Source organism: Hydractinia symbiolongicarpus, chromosome 6 (genome assembly GCF_029227915.1).
Source record: "Hydractinia symbiolongicarpus strain clone_291-10 chromosome 6, HSymV2.1, whole genome shotgun sequence".
Classification (NCBI taxonomy): domain Eukaryota; kingdom Metazoa; phylum Cnidaria; class Hydrozoa; order Anthoathecata; family Hydractiniidae; genus Hydractinia; species Hydractinia symbiolongicarpus.
In genome coordinates this window covers 13862582-13885755 of record NC_079880.1, presented here as the reverse complement: position 1 = coordinate 13885755, position 23174 = coordinate 13862582, and the positions used below count along the sequence as shown (strand labels likewise).

Here is a 23174-nt window from a genome sequence, read left to right as displayed (position 1 = left end):
GTGGGATTCCTCCGCCTGCAGGTCTTGAATATCACTAAAAAAAATTTCCATTTTAGCTTTTGATCTGAGAGGGGGATCTGAGACCACCGCTAAATTAAATAACAAAATTATCGTCTACATCTAGATTATCTCTAACTAGTGTTTTCCAACGAATATATATTTACCTTGTCTCGTCCGCCTAAATAGTGTCTTCCACGAAAAAAGGGGGATATCTATGCTGCATTGATTTTTATCGATTTTTCTTCGTATTTCTTTCTTGTAATTACTCACTTAATTTTATGCTGTCTTTTTTTATGTAACGAAAAATGCTCAAAACGGAAGAATTCTTTTAGTAAGTTGAAATCCACCCTGTATTGTTGACCAGCTTTTTCTTTTCTTTTTTTAAGGCTTAAATCATCTGTTTTTTTGTTTTTTTTGATGTGTTTAATACGTTTGGTTATTTCAGCGTATCTAGTGTCTTACCAGGTTAGGATGTAATATTTACAATGTCGGTACCTTTGAAATTGTTTTGATAATCATGAAAATTGTATGGTTGAAAATAATTGATGAACGTTGATTGAATTGTTTTTATATTTTTTCTGTCATTTGTGAGCCTTCAATATCTGCGGTCAAATATGTTAGCTATACCACTGCTTCTGGAAGCGGAAGGTTATGGAACGTGATATATCTTTTCTATCGAATCAACTACACGCATTTTTATAAAAACGCCAAAATTTCATCTAAGGCTCTGGATGTGCTTATTTTGTAACACTTATCGTCCAAATGTTTTAATTTGTGGTCTTCCGAAATATAGGGAATATGTAGTCAGATTGACCGATGGTGACGATTTTAGGATCGAAAGAAATTATAATCTGTAAATAAATTTAAATTGAATTCGTTCTTGTGAGAATCTATTTATGAGATAAGAATGAAACTAAATTGTACACTCATGTTAAGAAAAAGAATAGAAAAATTTCGATATTTACTGAAAACTTGATCGCTACTTAAAAGGATTTTTATTCCAAACCCAATTTTTTCTATGCATTTTGAAGTAAACTCGTTTTTGTATGGGAACCGTTAAAATCTGACATGAAGCTGGCTGTTCTTATTTTCAGACTTAAATTGTGCTTAGTTCATGTTTTGAGCCTTAGGCTGTTCTTATTTTGTTCTTTTTTTTCGATAAAAACTGGAGATATGTTTTTTTTCTTCTGAAATTGTACTTATAGAGCAAAAAGGGTGGAAATTATTTTTTTTTAGATTTCTGTCCAACTAGGTGTAACTTTGAAACACTGCAATCAAAAACTTCCGAAAATACGTCTTTTAAGGCGAGTCTTAAATTATAAACAAGACGTATGATATACGCAAACAACCTCGCGAATAAAGTTTACAAAAAGCTGTCTATCAAATTGGGATTTTTGTTACGAAGTTAGACACGACATATTTTACTATTCAGATACGCAATAATATTTGTTACACACTTATTTTTCAAAATTGATTTATGAGACCTTCCTGAACGGAAAATTTCTCGAACTTTTAATTTTCGATGGGTCCGTCTTGGGTGAACCGACTGACAGGAAGAAGAAAGACCACAAACCCACAAACCCCAAAATTTGCGAAATTCATTAGTTCAGTTAATTCTGCGTACATTCACTTTTAAAAAGTTTGGTGCAAACACCTTTATTTACTAGTTAGTTAAACAAGTGTTTTGAACACTTGTCTTATCTTTTTAAAAAAGAAAAAAGAAAAAAAAAGTAAAAATAATTACCAAGATGAGATTCGAACACACGACGACTCCCGTGTCGGTGCTCAGAGAGGCAAAAATTTCCATTCTTGTAGGACACATTTGCGTTTTAATACAAGCTCACGAGCTTGTAAAAAGCACATTAGCGTTCATAGTGTCGTGCTATTTATTATAAGATCGGGCAAATTTAGAAATGAATTTTTTTATACGCTTCTATTTTATTGAATTAGACTAACAATAATATAACTTCAAATTCTGCTTCTATAAAAATGTTTGTCCAAGCCAGGAAAAAACAGTATCTTTTAAGACATAATTGTCAGGAAAGTGTTTTTAATAAAAACTTTTTAAGCTGTCAGTGAAATGTATTTTGCACGGATTTTGGCTAGGAGAGTACAAAGGAAATATTATATATTATAAATGTCAATTTCACTTATTCAAAATAACCTTTTATTGAATTCATATTTAGCCCTTAAACAACTTTGCTTCCTGCGGCACTGTGTTTAGATAAGCACGTGTCTAACGTGTACATGTGATGTGCCGTCAAAAATGTTAAAAGCCTTCTCGCACGTGTTGAAATTTCGCGATAACGTTGAGTAAACAAATTAGCGAGCAAAATTTAATTGATTACCATTCAGGGCAGGAAACGATTAGCGTAATAGTTCTTTTTTTTACTGACGACTATATTTTTTCTTAATATCAGCGGGTGAAAACAAATTGCAAAGAGAACTGTTTTCTGATGTGCTCCGACTCTGCACACTTGTTTTTATAGCGAAACAGCGGGGCGAAATTGTATTAATTTGACCCCAATATGCTTACTTTAATAATTTACAGCAGGGAGGGGATGGGGTGGTAAATAGGGGCGGGAGAGAAGGGTGGGGGTTGTTGGTGGGTTTTGAAAGTTATTAAACATATTACCAGGTAGAACAAATTAAGTAACGCACATTTTAACTCTAAAAATACTGGGCTTGTTTTAGGCCTATAAATATGGAGGGGGGGATTCCGCGCCCTCCGCCCTCCATAAATTTTGATAGATTTTTCCAAATTGAATCAAATTTTGGTGCACTTATAGCATGCCATAAACTTTTTTTTCTGTGATGTCATCGAAAATTGACATTTGCCCAAAATGCCACTATCTGCTCCAAATGTTTTCCCTTCTGTTTAAAGTTTCTGGTAGCCAAACAATAGATATATGGTATTTAATATATTTTCCGATTTTTACATTATTCGCAAAAAATTGAATAAATCGCTTTAGCACGTGTCCAAACTTTGCAAAATAATTCCTCTTAATGAAATTATTTAAAGGATAGTTTCAAGTAATTGTATTCCTACAATGCTTCCATAATTTGAAAATTTTGAATATCTCTATTTGATTATTTATGACACAGCCGTGAAAAATTGTAACAAAAACTCTAAAAAGACAGCTAAAACAATGGTAAAAACTTAAAATCTTGAATTGCTTAGAATTTTTTGCAAGCGAAGTTAGGTCTTATTTTTGATGCAAAGTTACAAAACAAGGCGGACTTCGTTTTTATATAAAAAAATACATATTTCCTAAAAATACGTAAAGCCGTAACCTGTTTTTACTTGCGCAAGTAATTTTTAACAAGAACCGTGTCAATTTATATTTGTCTTCAATATTTCCATTTTATAAGAAAAAAGACCAAGGTGTTTTCGGGATATTGTTTTTAATTGGGTAAGGTTGGCAATGGGTGCGGGGACGTCGCATTGTACATATTTTGTTATATGGAAAAATCAAGTAAACAACGTAGTAGTCAATGATTTAATTATTTCATCCTTTTACTACCGAAAGTTTCTTACGTTATTTCTTAAGAATGAAGCAAAGAAATTATTAAACATTAAATATTGCGCCTGCAGGTGTGTATTGACAGAAATGATATTCAGATGCGCAAAAAGTACGATTGGAGTGTTATAGGCACCCAGACCAAATCCCCTCCATCACCCCACACACTTACTGTTAAGCAGAGAAGGATTAAGCTGACGGCATTGGATTTGCACTGAAATTCTTGGCTTTGTAATACTTACAAACGTTAACCTTGTTTATAATAAAATTTTGTCTGTCGACCGAAAGCGGGTCGAGCTAACTGCGCACGAAATCTTTAACCTAAAAATATCAAATGCGTTGCATTTTTCTCAACTTTTCTCGTGATGTGAGAATTTCCGTGGATTTTCCATGGGCTCACGATTAGGATAAATAATATATAAAAAACTGTCAATCATATTTCCAGAAAAAACCGTGGATGCAGATCTGCTGGAATTGTTACTCTCATGTGTAGTAAAAGAAATATCATTTTCCTCTTTCATGGAACATTCCACTCATCCAAATTATTTATTTTCATCAAATTTACATATGATTAATGAAGTGTGACTTTATTGATTCATTTGTTTATTTCTAGTAATAGTTTTAAAATGGCGTCCAGGTGCTGTATTATTTTCCCAATTTTGGAGCAGGGGCATGACCACTTATAACTCCTCCCAGTTCACTAGAGTAATTTTACTGGAAGATATTTACAATTCGTAGAACGAACTCCTTTGTTTGACTTGATCACCTGACGAAAAAGCAGAAGCGATTCCTTTTTGTTGAGAATGACGACAGTTCTAGTTTTAGGTTTTCCATTCGTTTTTCCCAAAGAAGTATCCTTCCAGCTTTTTTTAATAAAATGTAAAAAATATTTCCAATAATTTCGGGTTAGCGTAGGTAGACATCGTAATAGTTTTGCAAGTCCACCCAGGGAAATAAAGCTGCAACTTCCTGCCCCATAAAGCTGGCTATTCTCATCGAAAACAGAAAGTCTGGTGTATCAAGAATTTTGGTTTATCAAAGACCATCGCTTTAACGGCAGTCTTTTATGTTTCATTTCATGTAACCGGTTTTCTTATCATTAACTTATATTTTGAATGAAGTTGTTGTATGCAAAACAAAAAAAAAAGAGAATGAAAACATGCATGCTAAACTTGGTACTTTGTTATATAAGAAGAAAATTTGTTCATGTTTTTATATTTTTTTTTAAAAATTTTTTTTTGGGAAGGGTGTTGCCATTTAAACGTAACCTAAATATTGCAGCCACATTGTATTTGAATAACCACCACGCTTTTACCACGTGGCAAAAATTAACAGGGCGTACGGGCAAGGATATTTCTTGTCAGGCACCGTGTACAAAGTTGTCTTTAAAAAAATATTTTCAAACCGAATTTTAATTTGACTGTTCTGTTTTATCGCTAGTTAAAAAACCCCTTATGTTTCGACAAAAATTTTAAGTTAAATTTTCACTAGTAACCTGAATTTCAAGAATGAAACCAAACTGACACCGATAGAAGATGAAAAAAAATTCTTAGAATTGTGAAACTGTATCACATCGATAATAAAAGTCCCAAAATTATTTTGTCACTTTTTTGGGGGGAAATGTGAAACAGAACAAGTGAATAAAAATAAATAAAATACATTTCAAACGATGACACCTTGTCCACACTTTCGTTTAGAAAAAAAATGTACATCCCATTCCCAAATAAGTTAACCTTGAAACGCTCATAACATTGTATTGAGTAAACAAACATTTTTGTTTTTCTCCACCTTAATTACTACTCCGCCATTTGCTTAAACTTTTTTTTGATTTAACCCGATTATTGACGTCATAGGGCTACTTAGGGGTGTGCTGATTGTAGGAATGGGTTGGGCTACAGGTTTTTAACAGCCGTTACATCTCGTTTATAATTCTAGCGAATTAACTTCAGGCAGAGCAACAAATCCAACGTTAAAACCCGAAAATTCTTCTGTCTCTGTTGAGAAATACGAAAGACTTTCCTACGAGTCCCCTACTAAAATTTGAATAACAATTTTTTTTATGTTTGCCGCGTTTCCGGGAGCTCTTATTCAAGATGGCGATCAAAATGTGTATTGAGGTAGCTTGTATTATTCAATCCTATTACTGTCACATTATGAAAAAAGGGAAAATCAATTTGTTTTGACGTGGACAGGTAACCCGAAACTCTGCAACCCGAAGCGTAGACACTCCCCACTGGGTTGTTTAAAAAAACCATTTTTATAATTTTTCTAAAATATTTTTCCTATGAAACCTCGCCGTGAATGTGCATTTATAGTCTGCTTAAGTTGTGTTAAATAAAAAAAGTCCGACTCACATTATACGTAATGCTTTACTTTGAACTCAAAACGTTTTCTCATCAGGAGTTAAGGCAATATTTGACTTCTAAAAGGGCACCCATAGGGTTTTTGAAGAATAATGGGTGACACTGATGACGTCATGTCTGGCAAAACTTCAAAGGATGACACGTTACAATTTGCACGAATATTTGTCAAAACGCGCCTGAATTGTTGGACAAAATAAAAGTTGTTAGATAAAATGGAGGATTTAACATAATAAAAATTGTAGATAATTGTTCCTAATGTTAAGTCAATGCTAAATTAGCTGCAGTAGATGAGAAAATTAATATTTTATATTTAACAATTGACAAAAAAAGGTCGAAGAAGGTAACGTCCTTGTTGCGACCACGCTATATAAATTTGAAACTATAAAACTAGAGTCTCACACGAGTTGTCGGTGTAACTTCAACCCCATCCCCAGAAATATAAAAAGTCTAACAAGTCCCGGGGACAAAGTTGGGGTAACTTTGCCTACTACAATTGGACAAAAACTAAAATTACGAATTTGAAAAACTTGAAACGTTACATAGATGTAGCAAAGACAAAAAATAGTACATATGATATAATTTCTTTTACGAAATATATTACTTTTTTTCACTAAAAATATGGAATTACAAAAAATAGTAATTTTGTAGCAGGTGGCGGAATGGGGGAGGGGAAGGCGAGTTAGTCCTCTGTCATGTTTCAACATACCGTTGTCGAGCCCTATGACTTTGCGGGCTTCACTCTCTTTTTTCTCTAGTTAAAACTTCACTAAATTACTTATCTGACAAATCAACTTAAGAATTGCCAAATCGAATAATTACATTCGTTCAATTTCAAAACGAATTGTCGGTGATGTATCACTTCTACCCAAAATATTCGTTGATGTTATTTCGCAACTGAGAAAAAAGCTAGACATTATAGATAAGAAATTTCGCGACACAAAGAATTTATATTTGTTAAAAAAAACCTCTTTAATTTTATTAAATACAATGACGTCTGAAATTATATGATTATTTCTCATTAAATGTGGCGATATTAAAAAAAAACCCACACGATTTTGTAAACATATTTTTTACTTGAAAATAAAATGCTGGTAGCAGATCAGCTGATAAGAGAGTCTATTTTCTCTCCTTTATTAAATCTCAATTGTGAAGGATTTTATAAATGGAAAGCGAGGCAGTAGTAAATTTAGCCATTCTAGTTTCAAATTTGTGAGTGACACCTTGTTTACATCTAAAAATTTTTGCTTTCTGTTAAGGACTCAGATTAATGCCTCTTTGGTCTACGATTTCTTTTATTACATATTGCATTGAGACTTCGATTAGCTAAAAAAAAGCTACTATGTGGTCTTGTTATAAAAGAAACATAACATTTTTAAGAACTGAATACGGCATAAAACCCTTTTTCTCGCCTATTTATTCTTGTTAAAATATCTTCTTTGTTTGTGTCCATTTAATCTATTCTGCCTTGAGATAATCCTAATGCTATCAGCGTCTCTTTGTCTGGAATAATATCACAACTTGGATTGACAGATTTTAAACGGATTTAAAAAGTTTAAAGTCCAAACTATATACATTTTTGGCAAAAATGACATAATTCTGACAGGTCAATGTACCTTACACACAAAATGTCTGAAACGCCAAAGCGAAAATAAAATTGTCGACAGCGTGGGTATGTTAGATCTACATATATATATTCTTGCACAAAATTATTATCTGTTAAAAGAATGAAACATGCTACGTAGCATTTGGGGGAAAATCCCCTCGAACATTGTCGGTGCAGAACGAATACATAATAGACAGATAAGCTGTGAAAACAAGAGTAGAAAAATGCATTCACAATCAAATGCAGAATTGCGAAAAATTGTCTAAATTAAAAAATGCCTTTAACAGATTTTTTCCTCAAATAGACTTTTAATCTTAGAGTTATGATTTTTATATCTTTAGATGAAATTTACAACGTTCCACAATAGGCCAACGCCTTGATTTGTGCCTCGATTTCGAAAGGAAATTCTAAAGTGGTTTAATTGAATAAACCATTTTAACAGATAAAAAATGTTTGTAGAAATTTCAGATTTTGTCACGCATTGGGCGAGGACTTAAAATTTTCTTTTCTCTATTAAATAAAAGGTGAAGAAACAGTGGCGGTACATCACAGCATTTAAATCCGCGAAAGATGTGTACAAATATTTGACAAGTACACTAGACAAAAAACGTCTCGTGGCTCGTGCCGGGCTCGTGCCAACACGGAAATGGGCCGAGTACACACAATAATTAAAAGCAAAAGAAAACAAAGATGAAGTGCTAAAATCAACAAACAAACAAATTATAATTACATACTTAAGTGTCATTAACGCTAACGGTTTTTCCATAAACACATTACGAGAAAAAAACGCGAACCCTAAAACAAAGATGTTTTGCTTTCAAGGAAGCCGAAAATATAGTGTAGGCCATGAAATGAACACCAGGAAATAAGAGCCTGACAATAATTAATTAATATTTTGAATTTTTTATATGAATATATCTCTTCAAGCCCTTCACAAGAAAAACTTTTCTAGTTATGGCTAAGATTTTTTCGCCAAAGAGTATTTTTATTTCAAACTGCTAAAAAATGCGAAATATAAAAATTGGTTGAACAAGTAAGGAAAGATAACCAATAAACGAAGCAATGTATAACGCAACAAGGAAGTGAAGGGAATATTTAATACACGTCCGTTTTTATAAGAAACACAATGTTTCCTAACTCGAACTGCTAACTCACAAATGTTGAGAAAATTAAAAAGTAAATTGATAGATTGAAAGAAATCTAGCTAAAAAGAGTTTTGAGGGAACAACACAGAGGTCTGACTACAAAAATTTTAAAAGGCTTCTTTAAAATTAAGAAATTCAGGATGACCTCAAAAAGTTTGTTTCTTATAAAAAAAAAAGACGTGTATTTCAATTTCGCAATAAAACTGAATGACCGAGCCACAGCATTTCGTATAAAAACCTTTTTAAAGAGTTTTTCATAGTAAAAAAAAACAATAACAACTTCTTTAATTTTTGGGATGGTTACTTATAATTATTTTTAGGGGACAAGTTAATTTTGCGGAAGAGATCTTTGAGCAACTTTTGTTTTTGATTTATTTATTTATAATTATATCCAAATTTATACGTTACCTTGATTCGCAAAATTCTTCATTGCTTGTGTTTTGTAAAAATTTCATTTCCTCATCTCTCGATTTCACGTAGACTTTTTTATTTATTAAAACTATATTAGACAAAATTCTGATTGTAGCATCCTGAAAAATTAAATTCGTGAATTTCGGAAAAATATGTTGCACAAAGTGACCCAGTATTTTGGGACCACTTATTTGCAAAAAGTTCTTCCGTAAATATATCGTTCACTTAGATAGAAGTCAGTATTTCACGGTTGAATTTCAATATCAACATTGGAAAAGAGTATATAGCCAATAGTCAAGCATAGTTGTTGAAGGTTAGCTCTTGAATATCGGACGTTTGCAGATGCCGGTGCTTGTCACGCTTCTTGTACATCCCTTTCTATTTTTACACCAACATAGCCAGGGAAAGTTTAAATTCCAAGATAAGTCCCTTCCAATTATTCTCTATTAAAATCATAAAATAGAATTCTTAAAGTTATTATAAAATATAAAAGCAAGGTGCATTCATAGAAAGTTAAGACAGAAGAAAGATATTGGGGTCATATTTCAGTTTAAAGGAAGTTCCATACAAAACATGATGTCATATTGTATAAGAGTATGTATTAGAAAATCAAAGTTTTTGCCCTTAAATTAACAAAAAAACAGGGTCAGGTTTCTTCCGCTTATTTCATTTTGGTTTTAAAGAGACACTGCAACATCTTGTGAAAAAGAACAGAACGTCTTTTATATACATACACATTTTTTGCTGAACTGAGCGAGCAAGTATAATCTGAAACATACGCTTCTTATAAGAAACTTGCGTGTAAGAACACCTGGGATTTAAATTAAATATAGTTACTCCGAACTGCTACCTCTACCAGATGCAGAAACAAAAGACGTAATTACAATTGAAGCATTCAAGTACTTCTAGGCCAAACAGATTTTCATAAAGATTTATTTATTCAGTCTTACAAAAACATTTCAAGCGCTTCACAGATTTCAAGGCGTATCCTAAACGACACATTCAGGTTTACGATTTAACATTTTTTCTCCCCTTCCTTAAAAATATAAGTAACAGAAATTAATAATCGAGTTTCGGCTGTGTCAGCGAGACGAGGTCATGTATACAAGATTTTCAAAGCAATATCTGTAGCGTCCAACTTACTAGATATGCAATAAAAAGGTTTATGCATCAAAAATATAGGCGTTAACCGTGATGATGAATTTTCAACATCTAAAAGAATCTTACTGAGATTCTCAGCCTTAACAAAACCGTTTTGATTTTGCTTTAATGTGTGAAGAGAGGCGTAAGCCATTTCTCAGTAACTCTTAACTTGAGCTTCTTGGAATCGTCCCATAGGTCTACGCCTTAGAAATCTCCAAGAAATTGAAAAATTGTGACATGCGATATTTTTAAAACGGGAAAGTTTCTCTTCAAGCACCACTTTAATATGTCAACTCGCTAAAGCTCCTGTTACACTTGGATTACAAATATAGCATACTTTACATGTATACAATATGGGACTTTTTTGGACAATTCTTTTCATGGTTAAATGTGACCTTTTTTCTTGTGTCAAATACAAATCTTAATGCACACCACGTATCAAATTTTAAGCATTTGACTATAAAAAAAAAACTAAATTATAATCCTTTTTTTGACTGCAAGAAAAGTCTGCAAGGCTCTGACTTGTCTGCAACGAAAGAAAAAACCCTTAAAACTTTCCCATTTTATCTACCATCTACAATTTATTAAAACTGATTATATCAACTGCAAAACACAATGCCATATAAGGAGACCTACTGTGAAGAGAATTCATTACTGTACGAATACAAGCTGAAAGCACATAGATTATAATCTAATAAAAATTTTCTATTCTTATGTTTTCGTATGAGACTAAATTTCCGGTAAAATCAATCGCGTTGACATAAATACTTCCGATTTCGGTATACCTCTCTTTTCAGCCGAAAATATTTTTTTGGTTTCGTTCCATTTTATTTTGTTATAGGAATTTGGAACAGTATTTTTTACGGGTCACAACTTCGTGGTGAATAATTTGGACAGCTTTCAGAACAGTCGTATTAAATCGCTTTATTAGGAGATAAAATGCATTGGACGGCGCGCCATGAATTTTAAAAAATCAAGATGAAGCGCGAAAAATTCTTATACTTTCTATACATGGTGCAAAATTGGATTCAACCTAAATTACTTTTATTTTGAAAATCTGAGTCTAATGCTTTTTACGCCTCTATTCTGTTTTAATGTGAAAAATATTTTAGATACGCAAGCAATTTTCTTTTTAAAGCTAATGCCTGTTTTTAGGACTGAATAAAATAAAAGTAATTTTTCAGATACAAGCCAATATAGCTAGCCACATCACCCTCCCTTCTCAGAGGAAATTTAAAAGTTCTTGGAAATGTGTATATTGCATAACGTTTATAGTAGAATATTATATATAATATTATATATAAGAATCAAATTAAGAAGAAATTAAAAACAGAAAAAAAAATCATATCATTAGCACAAAACAAGACAAAAATATATATATCAAAGTTGAGCTGAAAATTTATCATATATAATGCTCAAAAAGAAAAATATATTTGTATGCTAACCAGATTTTTTATCTAATAGGTTGATGTCACCCCCGTTCCTAGAGATTTTAGCCTTTCTGACAACAGAGAAGACGGTAAAATATATTTTTCGCCACATTCTCTCATAACAAGAAGGCAAAAATTCCTAAGAACGAGAGTAAGTTTTGTATTGGGTTACTGAGACCTGTTTTTCTGCTTTTTTTTCAAATAATGAATACCTATTTTAGCGAATTGGACCAGTGAGCATTTTTATCCGATGAGACAAACAAAGGAAGGTTGGTCAACTTTTCCTGAAAGTTATAGAGTAGAGATGGGATGAGATCATATGATAATGGTGCAAGTTCAAGAAAAAACATTAATTATTTCCCGCGAAAAAAAAAAATATCCTTAGAAAATTCCATCTTGAAATTTTTCTTTAATCCTAACTGGATTGTAAGCAAAAAAAACGCGTCTAAATTTGTAACTATTCTATTTTTGACGTAAAATGTATTTTCTTAGATTTCATTTGAAGTATTTTCCCCACAAAATCTAGTTGTCTGTCTATCAGTTAAGCTAGGCTGACAATATAGGTGATTTTTAGCAGAACGCATTCTTTTTACTGCTTTTAAAACTAATTTTTACTGCTATTAAAATATATCAGGCTGATTTTTTCCAGAAAGTGAAGAATATTTATGTGAAAGCGAAAAAACAGTAATCTTATATAAAAAAGCGTGTAGGTTTTTACTTACGAAAAAATTCTTTTTTGTCCTTAAGATTTCTTTACAAACTTTATTCTGACATTTATAGAAAAGGCTATGATGTATTTCACATTGAAATTTGATTATATAGAACTTCCAAATCAAATATTGTAATTCTTATAAATAAAAAATTTAAAAATATATATAATTAATAGCGTTGGCGCGTTGAAATATAAATGCTTAGTGGGCAATATCTCCATACAATGAATTATTATTCTTCAACACTCTAATTAGATGACATTAAATAATTACAAAGGACTTGAGTCAAACAACATAATTGACCAGTATAATTTTATGGCAGAAACTAAACTTTTAATAGACAAAGAACTAATTTAGCACTTTGAACAAAATAGCCTTAAGGTAATTAAAAATTGAATGAAAAACTGTTTTTGAAGTTCGTAGGGCTCAGCGGGTTTCAAGTTAGACGATGAGTAACAAAGAAAAAAAAAATCACCAAAACAGAACAGATATTGTGGTCACGTGATTGTTTCTTCCAATCTCTGTGTTTGAACATAACATTTGAAGAAGAACTTAATCAAGTGTTTCTTTAAAATTTACAACACTTGTCTTTTCATAATTTCTGTAAAATTTTGTACATTAGCTGTTAAACGTAACCCAGCCGTAACCCAAAATATTACCAAAAATCCATCCGAAAAAACGTTAAGGCATTTAAATTTGAGACAAGGGAAACATTTTTTAGAAAAGAAACGGCTGTTCGCTTATTTTAGTTCTAGTGCCTATACCCCTTCGAACTTTCGTTGGTTTATGAGACTACTTGGATAAGACTTTGTTGGGGCGCCAAATGAACTGATTCTCACATTTAAATCAAGCAAACTCAAGCTTTGTTTATTTGCCATCTAGGAAACGAATAAAAGTTGAATCCCATCTGTCTAATTTCGCTATTTGTAATTTGCATGCTGTCAAGGTCAAAGTCAATGTAATTTTTATTTAAAAAAACAGTTAAAAATTAAAAATAATTATGTATCTCCACGGAAGTTTTTTGCTGAGATGTTATTCGTTAGAATTTTGGGGTTTTTTCAGGTGGCCAACATTTTATTTATAAAAGTAAAATTTGTTAATCTGGAATTGGAGACGACCCGTTATATTTCCGCTAAATATATCACGCAGAGCTAATTCACTGTATTTACTCAGTTCGCTGTATTTAATCCTGTATTTACACAGACCTAAGGGTAGCTGTTAGTTTCATTATCTATTTTTGTACCCATTAGTCAAATAATTAGACGAAAAGCGAGCAAATATTTGTCATTGGGATGGTGTTTTGCTCATGAGCGAAATTGGATGACACCATTTCATGTAGGATAACAGCATTTCATGTGGGTCGTGTCAGATTCAAAGCCTTTCTATGAAACACATTCTGTCATAATCTTGTTAGATGTACTCTGAGTAAATGAAGTTTTTCCCTTTTTTTATGTAAATAGTTTTTATTTTCATTCATTTTTAGTTAAACAATTACTACTTAAAATAGATCAAAACATGTTCTAAGATAAAGAAAATAATATCTCCCAAATATTTTATATATTTTTGTTGCTTATTTTGTAGAAATTTATTGAAAGGTTACTCGTTTCAGAGCAGCCCTAACACATCCTAAAATCATGCACATTTTTATGTAAGAAAAAAATGTATATAAAAAAAAGTAAGATTTTTATGGACCACAAAATTTCAAACGAATAAAAAATATTCCAGAAGTTGCATGGCTTAATAAAAATAAGAAATAAATAAACCAAAAACAATTTCTAATTTTTTTTTTGTTCCAAGAACATCTTAAAATAGCATTTTTAGGCTTCCTAATATCAGTCTCCAGAAGGAACAACAGCTACAAGGAGAAGAATCTTGCAAACCCTCAAAAAGCGTTGCTTTGTACGGACCTCTAATGAAATTGATTCAAATAAAAAACAGCTTGGTATTAAGAAAAAAAAAGTGTTGGTAATGTTTTTACAATGTGGGATAACTTTTTCTAATCTTGTTTATCTTCAGTTTTTATCAACGATAGTCCATACATTGATACTATTCTTGCGATTATTTCCAGATCGCCTCTATCCCCCGATTCACACTTCCCCTCTTACTACTATAACGGTTATAACGGCAACAAAGTGATAAAAAGAAATGTTTATTTCATATCAAATTTTTTTCTTTAAAAAGTGAAATTACATAACTACATTTGGGTATTTTTTAAGATAAGTATTTCCTCGATTCACTTTGATCCATTTAATATGAGATTATGGTTGATGAGTATGGGTGCACTCGAATCCACCCTATGTTCACACTTTTTATTCATAGCAAAAATGACCCTGGCGTAACTGAAAAAGAAGAAGAAATTAAGAACAAAACCAAGGCCTAATTTTTTTGATTTTTTCTTTTTTTTTAAAAAAAAAACCCAACCAATAGGGGGAAAATATTTGCAGGGTCATTTTTTGCCGTTTTGTTTGAAGGCTTGTTAATTTCTTACTTCAACTTTTTCATTAAAATATCAGCCCAAGATTTGTCGCCCAAATTTTCACCGGCCCTAGTTTTTGCAACCTACTCAAAATCTTTTTACACGGGCCCGACACTGGTTTAACTTTAACGTCTGTCTGTAATAAACCCGTTTCCCAACCCCTCCCCCCGTCTCTGGTAAAACGGTTTTCGGCATTTCCGAAAATAGCATCAAAGATTTGGGAATGACCCATGTTTTTAGTCTTATTCTCGTTGGCCCTAGTTTCTCATAAAGAAACGTTTTTACCCTTTTTTATACAAGTCATTATAATACGGACTGAAGAAAAGTTCCTTAATTAATTGACGTTCACTTCCGCCTCGCCCCTTTTCCCTCATTTTTTGGACTTTGCATCCTTAAAAACTACTCGAATAAACACAAAACGTTGATAAGTAAGGATTTCGTAAATAGTTTTGCACAGTTGTCCCTCTTTACTCTAACAGTAAAAAAAATCAGTGCTTTGTCTTTAGACGCATCAAAGCCAAACCCCCACTATTACACAATCTACAAAAACTTCACCATCTGATAAGGCTTAGGTTGTATGAACTAGCTATTGTTCATTTTCAGAAAAAACTTTCGACCGATGAGTCCATTTTACTCGATGAGTCAAACGAGAAAAGACCCACTGTTGCTGTTATCTTCCCCTCTCTTACACACCTTTTATCACCTGGATAAATACTTTTTATAGAAAACATAATGCCTTTAAGATTTTGTTCAAAGCTTCTCAATTTTCTACTTCTTTTAAATTTTATAATACAAACATAGATGTCTACATACAGCGCATGTGAAGCACTTTAAAAATGGTATTTTAAAAAAATCGCCATGAATCATTGATTATTATTAACGACGTGCATTGTCTAAATAAGCCAATAGGATTTCAATATTCATCAAATTTCTAAGAATCAACCCAGGGTTTTAAATTAAACACACGAGATGCGTTTTGTAAACATTCTAAGAATTTTTAGGGGATATCCCGTGTAATTATGTTAGTTTGAACGAGTATAAAAAGCCTGCAGATAGATATTCATGATAGCATTTGTGTAGAGGTCTAAACATCGCGACATATTAATTTTAAGTGCAACAGAATAACAGAAAAATTTAGTAAGTATTTAATATTCATTTAGTTTATTAAACATTTAGCTATTTATTTGTAAACATTAAATATGGTTGTTTCTTTTAAAAAGTTGGAAAATGTTTAGTGTAAAACAGACGTAATATTTTATAGTCGTCGTTGCATATTCTTATAAACTTGAAACATTAAAGTTTTAACTAATTTTTTTTATATACATATATATACATAATATATACTCGCTGTAAATTCTCTTTTACTTCCTTGCACATGCGACAATAATATAGCTATGATGCTAGCTAAAATATCTTCCACAGACATCAAGTAACTATGTCTGAAAAGTGCTATTGATTTTGTTTGAATAATTATGCTTTTATGACGTCGAATTCAATGTTTATATCCCTTCCATAAAGTTGATATTTTTAACAAAAATCCGTTTAAAAATTGTTTTATTATAAATCTTTGGATTTTTGCACACCTGTTATATTTCTTTTTTATATTGCAGTTTAAATTCGTCATCTATATTTAAAAAATCGATTTAAAAACATCTAAATTTAGTACATATAAAGAGTTTTCTTACCTTTGATAGCAATGCTGCAAACTCAACCGCAGGTTTACAGTAGCCATCTTTAATTCCTGGATTTACCAGTTGCATAGAAAGCGCGTGTCTTTGCAGCAAGCAGGGGGGGATGCAGGCAAAACAAAAAAACAAGAGCATAAAAATAATAAGAGTTTTTGACGTATTTGTAAACAATAACATTTCAAAGTAAACAAACAACAGGAAAGGGTTCATTCCAGGATTTATAATAATTTTACTTTTGTAAACAACCCGAGGGAGTAGCTTTCCCTATGTTCCCAACAAAATAACTTAAATTTGTATTCTTTTTTAAGACAATAAATTTGTTTTGCAAGAAAAACTTCTCCTTTAGACATCAGGATGCCATCAGAAAGACTTGGATTACGAGCGTGGCTTGAGCAAAAGATAGACAACCGTGAGTTTCCTGGGGTGGAATGGCTAGATCGTAGCAGGGGCACATTTGTTATTCCTTGGAAGCATGCATCAAGACATGGTTGGGAACAGAACCAAGATGCTGCTCTGTTCAAAGCATGGGCAATATACACAGGTCGATATGTTGAAGGTAATGTCATTTTATTTATTTGATATATTCAACTAGTTTTTCACCTTAAAGTTTTTCTCTCTTTGCAAAAGCAAAGTACATGAGTACATCGGTTGTATCACTGGATACTCTTTTTCTCTAAACTCTAGAAATCCAGTTGTCTCTGGATGTCTGATGAAAATAATCTAACTGAAAATGTTAGAAAACTATAACAGCAGTCAAAGTACCCCTAAACCATAATGGCTTTTGAACACTTGATTGCTTTTAAAATGTCCCTCAGGTGTCATATTGGTGCCAACACATGGGAAAGTTTAGAAAGTTTTATACAAATACAGCCAGAAACGTATTTAAAACGTGATTTGCTTCGAGGGCTTGGAGGGCTTGGAGGGCTACCTGCTTGTTTTATAAGAAACACCTTCATTAAGGAAGCAAGGTTCGGAATGGTACAGTAAAGATCTAAGAAGTTTGGAACTCAAATAAGTAAGCTCGAAAAAAACCAATCCAGCCATAAGAACGTTATAAGAAATTTTAAAGCTCCAAACGGCCTTTTTGTTAGGAAATTTTAATGCATTAATTAAAAATTGAGCGTAACTTATTTAAAAAAACGTATACTAGCTATATAATTCTTAGCTCTAGTATCACGCCTGACATGTGCACACGAAAGTAAAAGCGCCATATTTAATTTAATCTTTCAGCGCTCGTTACCCCCGTGCACTATGTAAACAGTATGTACATAGACAACGCATTTTAACTTGCGTATAGTTCGTATGAAAAAGTTATTTTCTTTTTTTTTATAATTTTCAGGTGAAAAACCTGAGCCGAAGACATGGAAAGCAAATTTTCGATGCGCTGTTAACGCCTTACCTGATATTAGTATTGTAAAGGGTAAGGGACAGTGTAAAGGAAAGAACGCTCATCGTGTATTTGTTTTCACAAGAAAAAGAAAAAGCAAAATGTATGGTAAGTCCAACCACAGTTTAAATCTCGGCACTACTTTAATAATACTAAAGAATAGGTCCGAAGTTGGTAAATGTTAAAAAATAATGGGGGGTGGTGTCCCTTTTTTAAAAAAATTTACCCAAACTGCAGTAAACACCCAGCTGTGACTTCCATTATCAAATTATCCACGCGGTTCAAACAGTTCCCATAGTTACGCCAGTGAAATGGGAAAAACTTTGGAAATAGACCTTGGAGAATGCGAAAATTCCCCTCTTCAAAAATCACAAATCTCAAAATTGGGTATTTCCAGATATCAATAAGGCTATTAAAAAATGTAATTTTACAGAAGAGAAAAAGCATTAGACATCGGCCACTGTTTTTCTTTAAAATGTTAACTTTAACTTTTAATACCATTTGCTTATCGCATAAGGATTTCTGATTAAATTACTTTGATCATTCAAACTTCCAAATAGTCTTGCTTAGTATAAGATCCCACGAGGAGCCACGATATAAGTGACAAATGCAATGTGGTTTCCAGAGCAACATGGACAGATAGCTCAGTAAAATATCATAATCATAGAACTACTGGTTTAGTCTCTATTTATTTGTACATGACCAGAGCTGGTGTGGTTGGGGTCAAAGGTTGGGACAAAAAATTTGTGTTTTTGCCTCAACTCCCACGGTTGAAAAAATCATTAAAAACATTAATCTTAAAAGTTTTAAATAAACTTTTGTCTCCCTGGGTAATGAATAATGTATTGCATTAGAGATTGTATCACAATGGAAGCTAATTTTGTATTTAGTGAGTTCTCGGAATCCTGGTATAAAGATGAGCAGTATGGATAAGGTATAGTATAATCTCACATTCCCTTTATAAGCTCACTTAATTTGTTTTTTCTACTCGTTTTTACAACTTAATTCCCAATCCACTTGTTTAAAACACAGAATTTTTATATCCAACGGCCTGCGAGCGAAATTTAAAGATTTCGAGTTTAACATGGGCAAGCGAGTGCAAAACAACCAATTTTCATTCGTTTTGTCTTACGAAGGAGTATTTACTTTAAAAAATAAACAAACAAACAAACATAAAAGCGAAAAAGAAACGAAAGTTTAACGAAGCAAAGCGAAAACTAAACGAAAAGAGAAAGTCAAAACACGGGAATAGATGTAGGTCTTGGGGAATTTACCTAAAAAAAGATAATAACGTACACCCAAATAAGGTAAAAGTGCAAAAAAAATATGTCATCCTTTTGAAAGAAATGGTAAACAATAAACCTAATGTTTGATGTTTTCATCCATCACATGTCACGTGAAATGAAGTTGTTAGCGTCAAGTACAAAATTGTTTCAAGTGGTCATTTTAATTGGAAACTTATTTTCGTCATTTGAATGTTTTGATGACAAATTGGAGACATCGCTAACCAAATTTAAAAACAATTTGGTTTCCAGTTTGTTTCTTTTGCTTTTTATTTTGCGACTGGGAGGCTGTTTATAAACAGAAAAGTTTTTTCTTAGCCAGTAAGGAGAGAAATAAGACAAGCGCGAGCTGGTTTCTCCTTTGCATTTAGCTGCGTATCAAAAATTGCCAGATGCGCTTTAAAGTCGGCTTCCAGTTAAAAACAGGCTTGCTAATATTTACAGAAAATGCCGATTTTTGAACATCCGCACACATCCAAAAAAGTTTCACTAATTGTGGCTTGTTATTTATATTTCTTTCCGCCGAAATGCATGCGCATGCCCATTGCTTTCAACGCAAAATTAAAACATGTCACAACCGGTTCCTACAATGAACACCACGACGCGTATTTCGTGATACGTACTTTTAATTTAATTGTATATTTGTAGAATCAAGTAAACAGCCAAGACGATGAAGGAAGCATGACATCAGAAAAGCGTTATAACACCAGACCTTCAAAGCAAACTCATGTTCGTATTAAAGAAGAGCCCTGCGATGAAGGGTATAATTTAAATAATGGCGGCAGCTGTTACCATAACAACTACAGTCCTATGACGAAACGAATAAAACTTGACCATGGTAAGATTAGTACAAATTGAGTATCAAATTTCTTTTTTGCATATAGGTTGCTACTTTAAAACATCACCGATACCTTTAATGTTTATAATGCTAGCAGCATCTGTTTTGGGTAGGAAACTCGTCCACAGAGGCTCATTTTTATCATGACGAATAATTTAGCTGTAAACTTTAACCACAGCGCTAGAGAGTTAGCTTAACGTCAGTTTTGATGAATGTTTTTCTTTTCGAGATGTTGTTGAGCAGTTTGTTTACAAGTGCTAATAAATTCTTTTGTTCCATCTTCCAAGTAAAGGCTAACAAACACGCGTTTTTTTTGAGAAGAAAGCTAATCAAACATCAACATTCCGGGGGTCATATGACACTGGAGAAAAATAAAAACAAGCGACATACTTGTTATGTTTTGAGAAAGCCGAGATTAACAATTGTAAAAGGCGTAAATTCGAAAATTAAATCAGTTGCGCGCATTGTGCCGATATCGCAGTCGCGAAAAGAAGCCTGATCGAAACGCATAATCTTTTAAAAGACTTTGCCACATAAGAGAAAAAAATTCATTTAGAAGATTTAATTAACATACAATTTTGTTTTTAATAAAATCAAGTCACGAGGTCGAACGTAGGGGATTCCTCCATATACGTTCAAATAATAATTAAAAACAAGTAAAATAGCAGCTTTGAGGGAAAAATTACATGGTCTTAACAAAGAAGCAACTACGAAACCATATCTCTTTCTAGCCTATGATGCGTTAAAGCGCAAAAAACCTTGTTCTTAGGCTACTTTTAACGAAGTCGCGTTTTAAAATCGAATCATATTAAATTTGTACTTTATTTTTTAGACGAAATAAAAGAAGAAACAAAAGAATTTATAACTGAAAAGAGACAACCAGGATTATATTCCCTGTCAGAAATTTTGAAGATTATCCCGCAGGCAAGTTCGACTTTTCGCTCGTGTTTTTACGATAGCTCAATCTTTGTCACCAGGCTCTTTTGCATAGAACCGTTTTTCATAAAGATAAACTCCCTCGTAACGAGGCTGCAAAAGCACAACGGCAGTTATTTTTTTTTAAAGATTCTCAAATTGATCATCAACTGCAGAGACCTGATGCACACTCCCACGAAACAGGTTTAAACATATGTCTTTTATTGTTTAGATACAAATGGGACGCATGTCTTCTCCACAGATGCAACACAATCAACAAACGCAACCCGCTTACTATAATGCGCCTTCTTTTTTCGAAGAAAAAATGGACGATGAAGAATTTAACCGGTTAGCAAGAGATGTATCCGATTCGGAAAACGGATTTGATGACGACTTCAATGAAATACTATACCATGCACAAACTGCTGACTCGACATCTGATGCAAGTGATATCGAGGAGCTGGCTATGCAAGAGGTGAGACTTGGGTTTTTACTTTCCCCATCCATATATTTTGAATTTTTGTCTTTCCTAGAGCTTTACTTTCAAGGTTTACTCCAAAGAGATCTGGGTACAAGAATGGTTTTAAATATTAAAACATTTCGTAAATTGTATGTGTACAAAATTTGCAAAGTTGTTTGAAGGTCTGGGTACAAAAGTTGTTACTTTAAAACGAATCATATTTTAGATATTCGACGATTCAAAAAGTTACAGAAGCTCAGTATCAGATGATGATCTACAAAATGTATTTGTACCTGAAAATCACCAAGGTAAGCACGTCAAAGTTGGCTTCCGTTTGTTGTTCCTTTCAAATGAAACTCATTCTGTCTCCTCCAATCACTAGCAGCACTTCTCCGTAACAGCCAATCATAATTTGTGTTTTTTCTCATAGAAATGTATCAACCAATGGGCGGACAATTTCACAACATGAATCTTCTTTCATCATTTTTACCAAATGTATGGAACGACCCATTTCTAGGCTCAGTCCAACAGCAAACACCTCCAGACATGATAGGAGTTTTGGCGCAAGCTTTGAGGCAAGAGCTGCTTTAAAAACCGCAACGGAGGAGACTACCTTCTTTCAACAGACTTTCCCAAAACTTTAATTCCCCAATGGCGGGAATGCATTGCGCCAAATGTCAACATGGCTCAGAATACTCGGATGTGGTTGTAATAGAAACAAACCCACGATGTCGTAAAATGATAGCGACAGTTCGTTCTTCATGTCGTCAACATGATCATAAAGACAAGATAAAAGATTCATATTTGAGATAATGTAAATATATCGGATACAATGTATATAATATAGTTTGACCATAGATATTGTATATAGTGTTTATATATTTTTCACCTATTTTTTCAGTTTTTTTTATGTATAGTTCCACTATTCGTAAACAAAAAAAACTAACTTCAACATGCGCTTGCCTTGTGTGAATGTCCAGGAGAAATTGATAACACTTAACGTTGTTTAGTGCTTGAAGCGCACCCTCGTCCCCAGGACTTGTTAGTTTTTCTATATCTGGATGGCCCAAAAAATTAGTTTTCTGAACATATATAGCTCCCTATTCTATGCTCTAAAATGCTTCCTGAGCAGCTCCATCAATTTTTTTAGGACTGCCAGCTGATATCTTATAATTTTAACCCCATGTTTCTTAAAGATAAAATGATAAAAAAAACCTAATTTATATTCCGTTAAATGCGTAAAAGTTTGATGGCATGCCATTGCATCCAGAAGCGACGTTATTTGTTATTTCACAGTACATTACAAATATTGGCGATGCTAAATCCAAGTCAAATTTCTCTTCAAAAGTATTTGATAATATAAAAAAAACCATCTTGACCATCCACTCCAGCATTTGAAAGATATTACCTGCATCTAATAATTCCATACAAAAGTCTTGTTCCAAGCACACGCATTCGTCAAGAATTTCTCCCGTAGAAAATACCTGCCGAAACGTTACGTTCTGGGCGTTCCTTTACCCCAAAGATACCGCACAACTGCAAAGCCATAGGAGATGTTATTGAGAACTTTGTTTTTATTCATGAAACAGTAATTGCGTAACTCTCTCTTTATATAATTTATTATTTTAAAATTTCACCTTTCATTTTATAAAATTTAAAAACCAAATTAAAGTAAAGGAAAATCCAAATCCTCTAAGACGCACAAGGTTTCCAAAGAAAACACAAAACTCTAGAAATCAGGAAGAAAGAATAACAAGTACGTTTTAAAACTTTAGGCGGGAAATAAAATGTATATGCGCGC

The 23174-nt window shown here is 32.7% G+C and overlaps 1 protein-coding gene and 1 long non-coding RNA gene across 2 annotated transcripts; one reads left to right on the top strand and one right to left on the bottom strand.

Moving 5' to 3' along the window:
* Positions 1 to 4751: 4751 nt before the first annotated feature.
* LOC130647102 (uncharacterized) lies at positions 4752 to 16577 on the bottom strand. The gene is made up of 3 exons (XR_008982804.1): positions 16488 to 16577; positions 12339 to 14665; positions 4752 to 9486 (listed from the first exon to the last, which is right to left on the bottom strand). It is a non-coding gene; the product is annotated as an uncharacterized LOC130647102 (long non-coding RNA).
* Positions 15784 to 22273, top strand: LOC130647100 (uncharacterized). Its single transcript, XM_057452830.1, has 9 exons — positions 15784 to 15939; positions 16837 to 17046; positions 17830 to 17985; positions 18768 to 18811; positions 19809 to 19998; positions 20831 to 20922; positions 21146 to 21388; positions 21600 to 21681; positions 21804 to 22273. Exons 2-9 carry the CDS (start codon positions 16845 to 16847, stop codon positions 21962 to 21964), a joined length of 1170 nt encoding a protein of 389 aa, XP_057308813.1. The 5' UTR covers positions 15784 to 15939; positions 16837 to 16844; the 3' UTR covers positions 21965 to 22273.
* Positions 22274 to 23174: the final 901 nt, after the last annotated feature.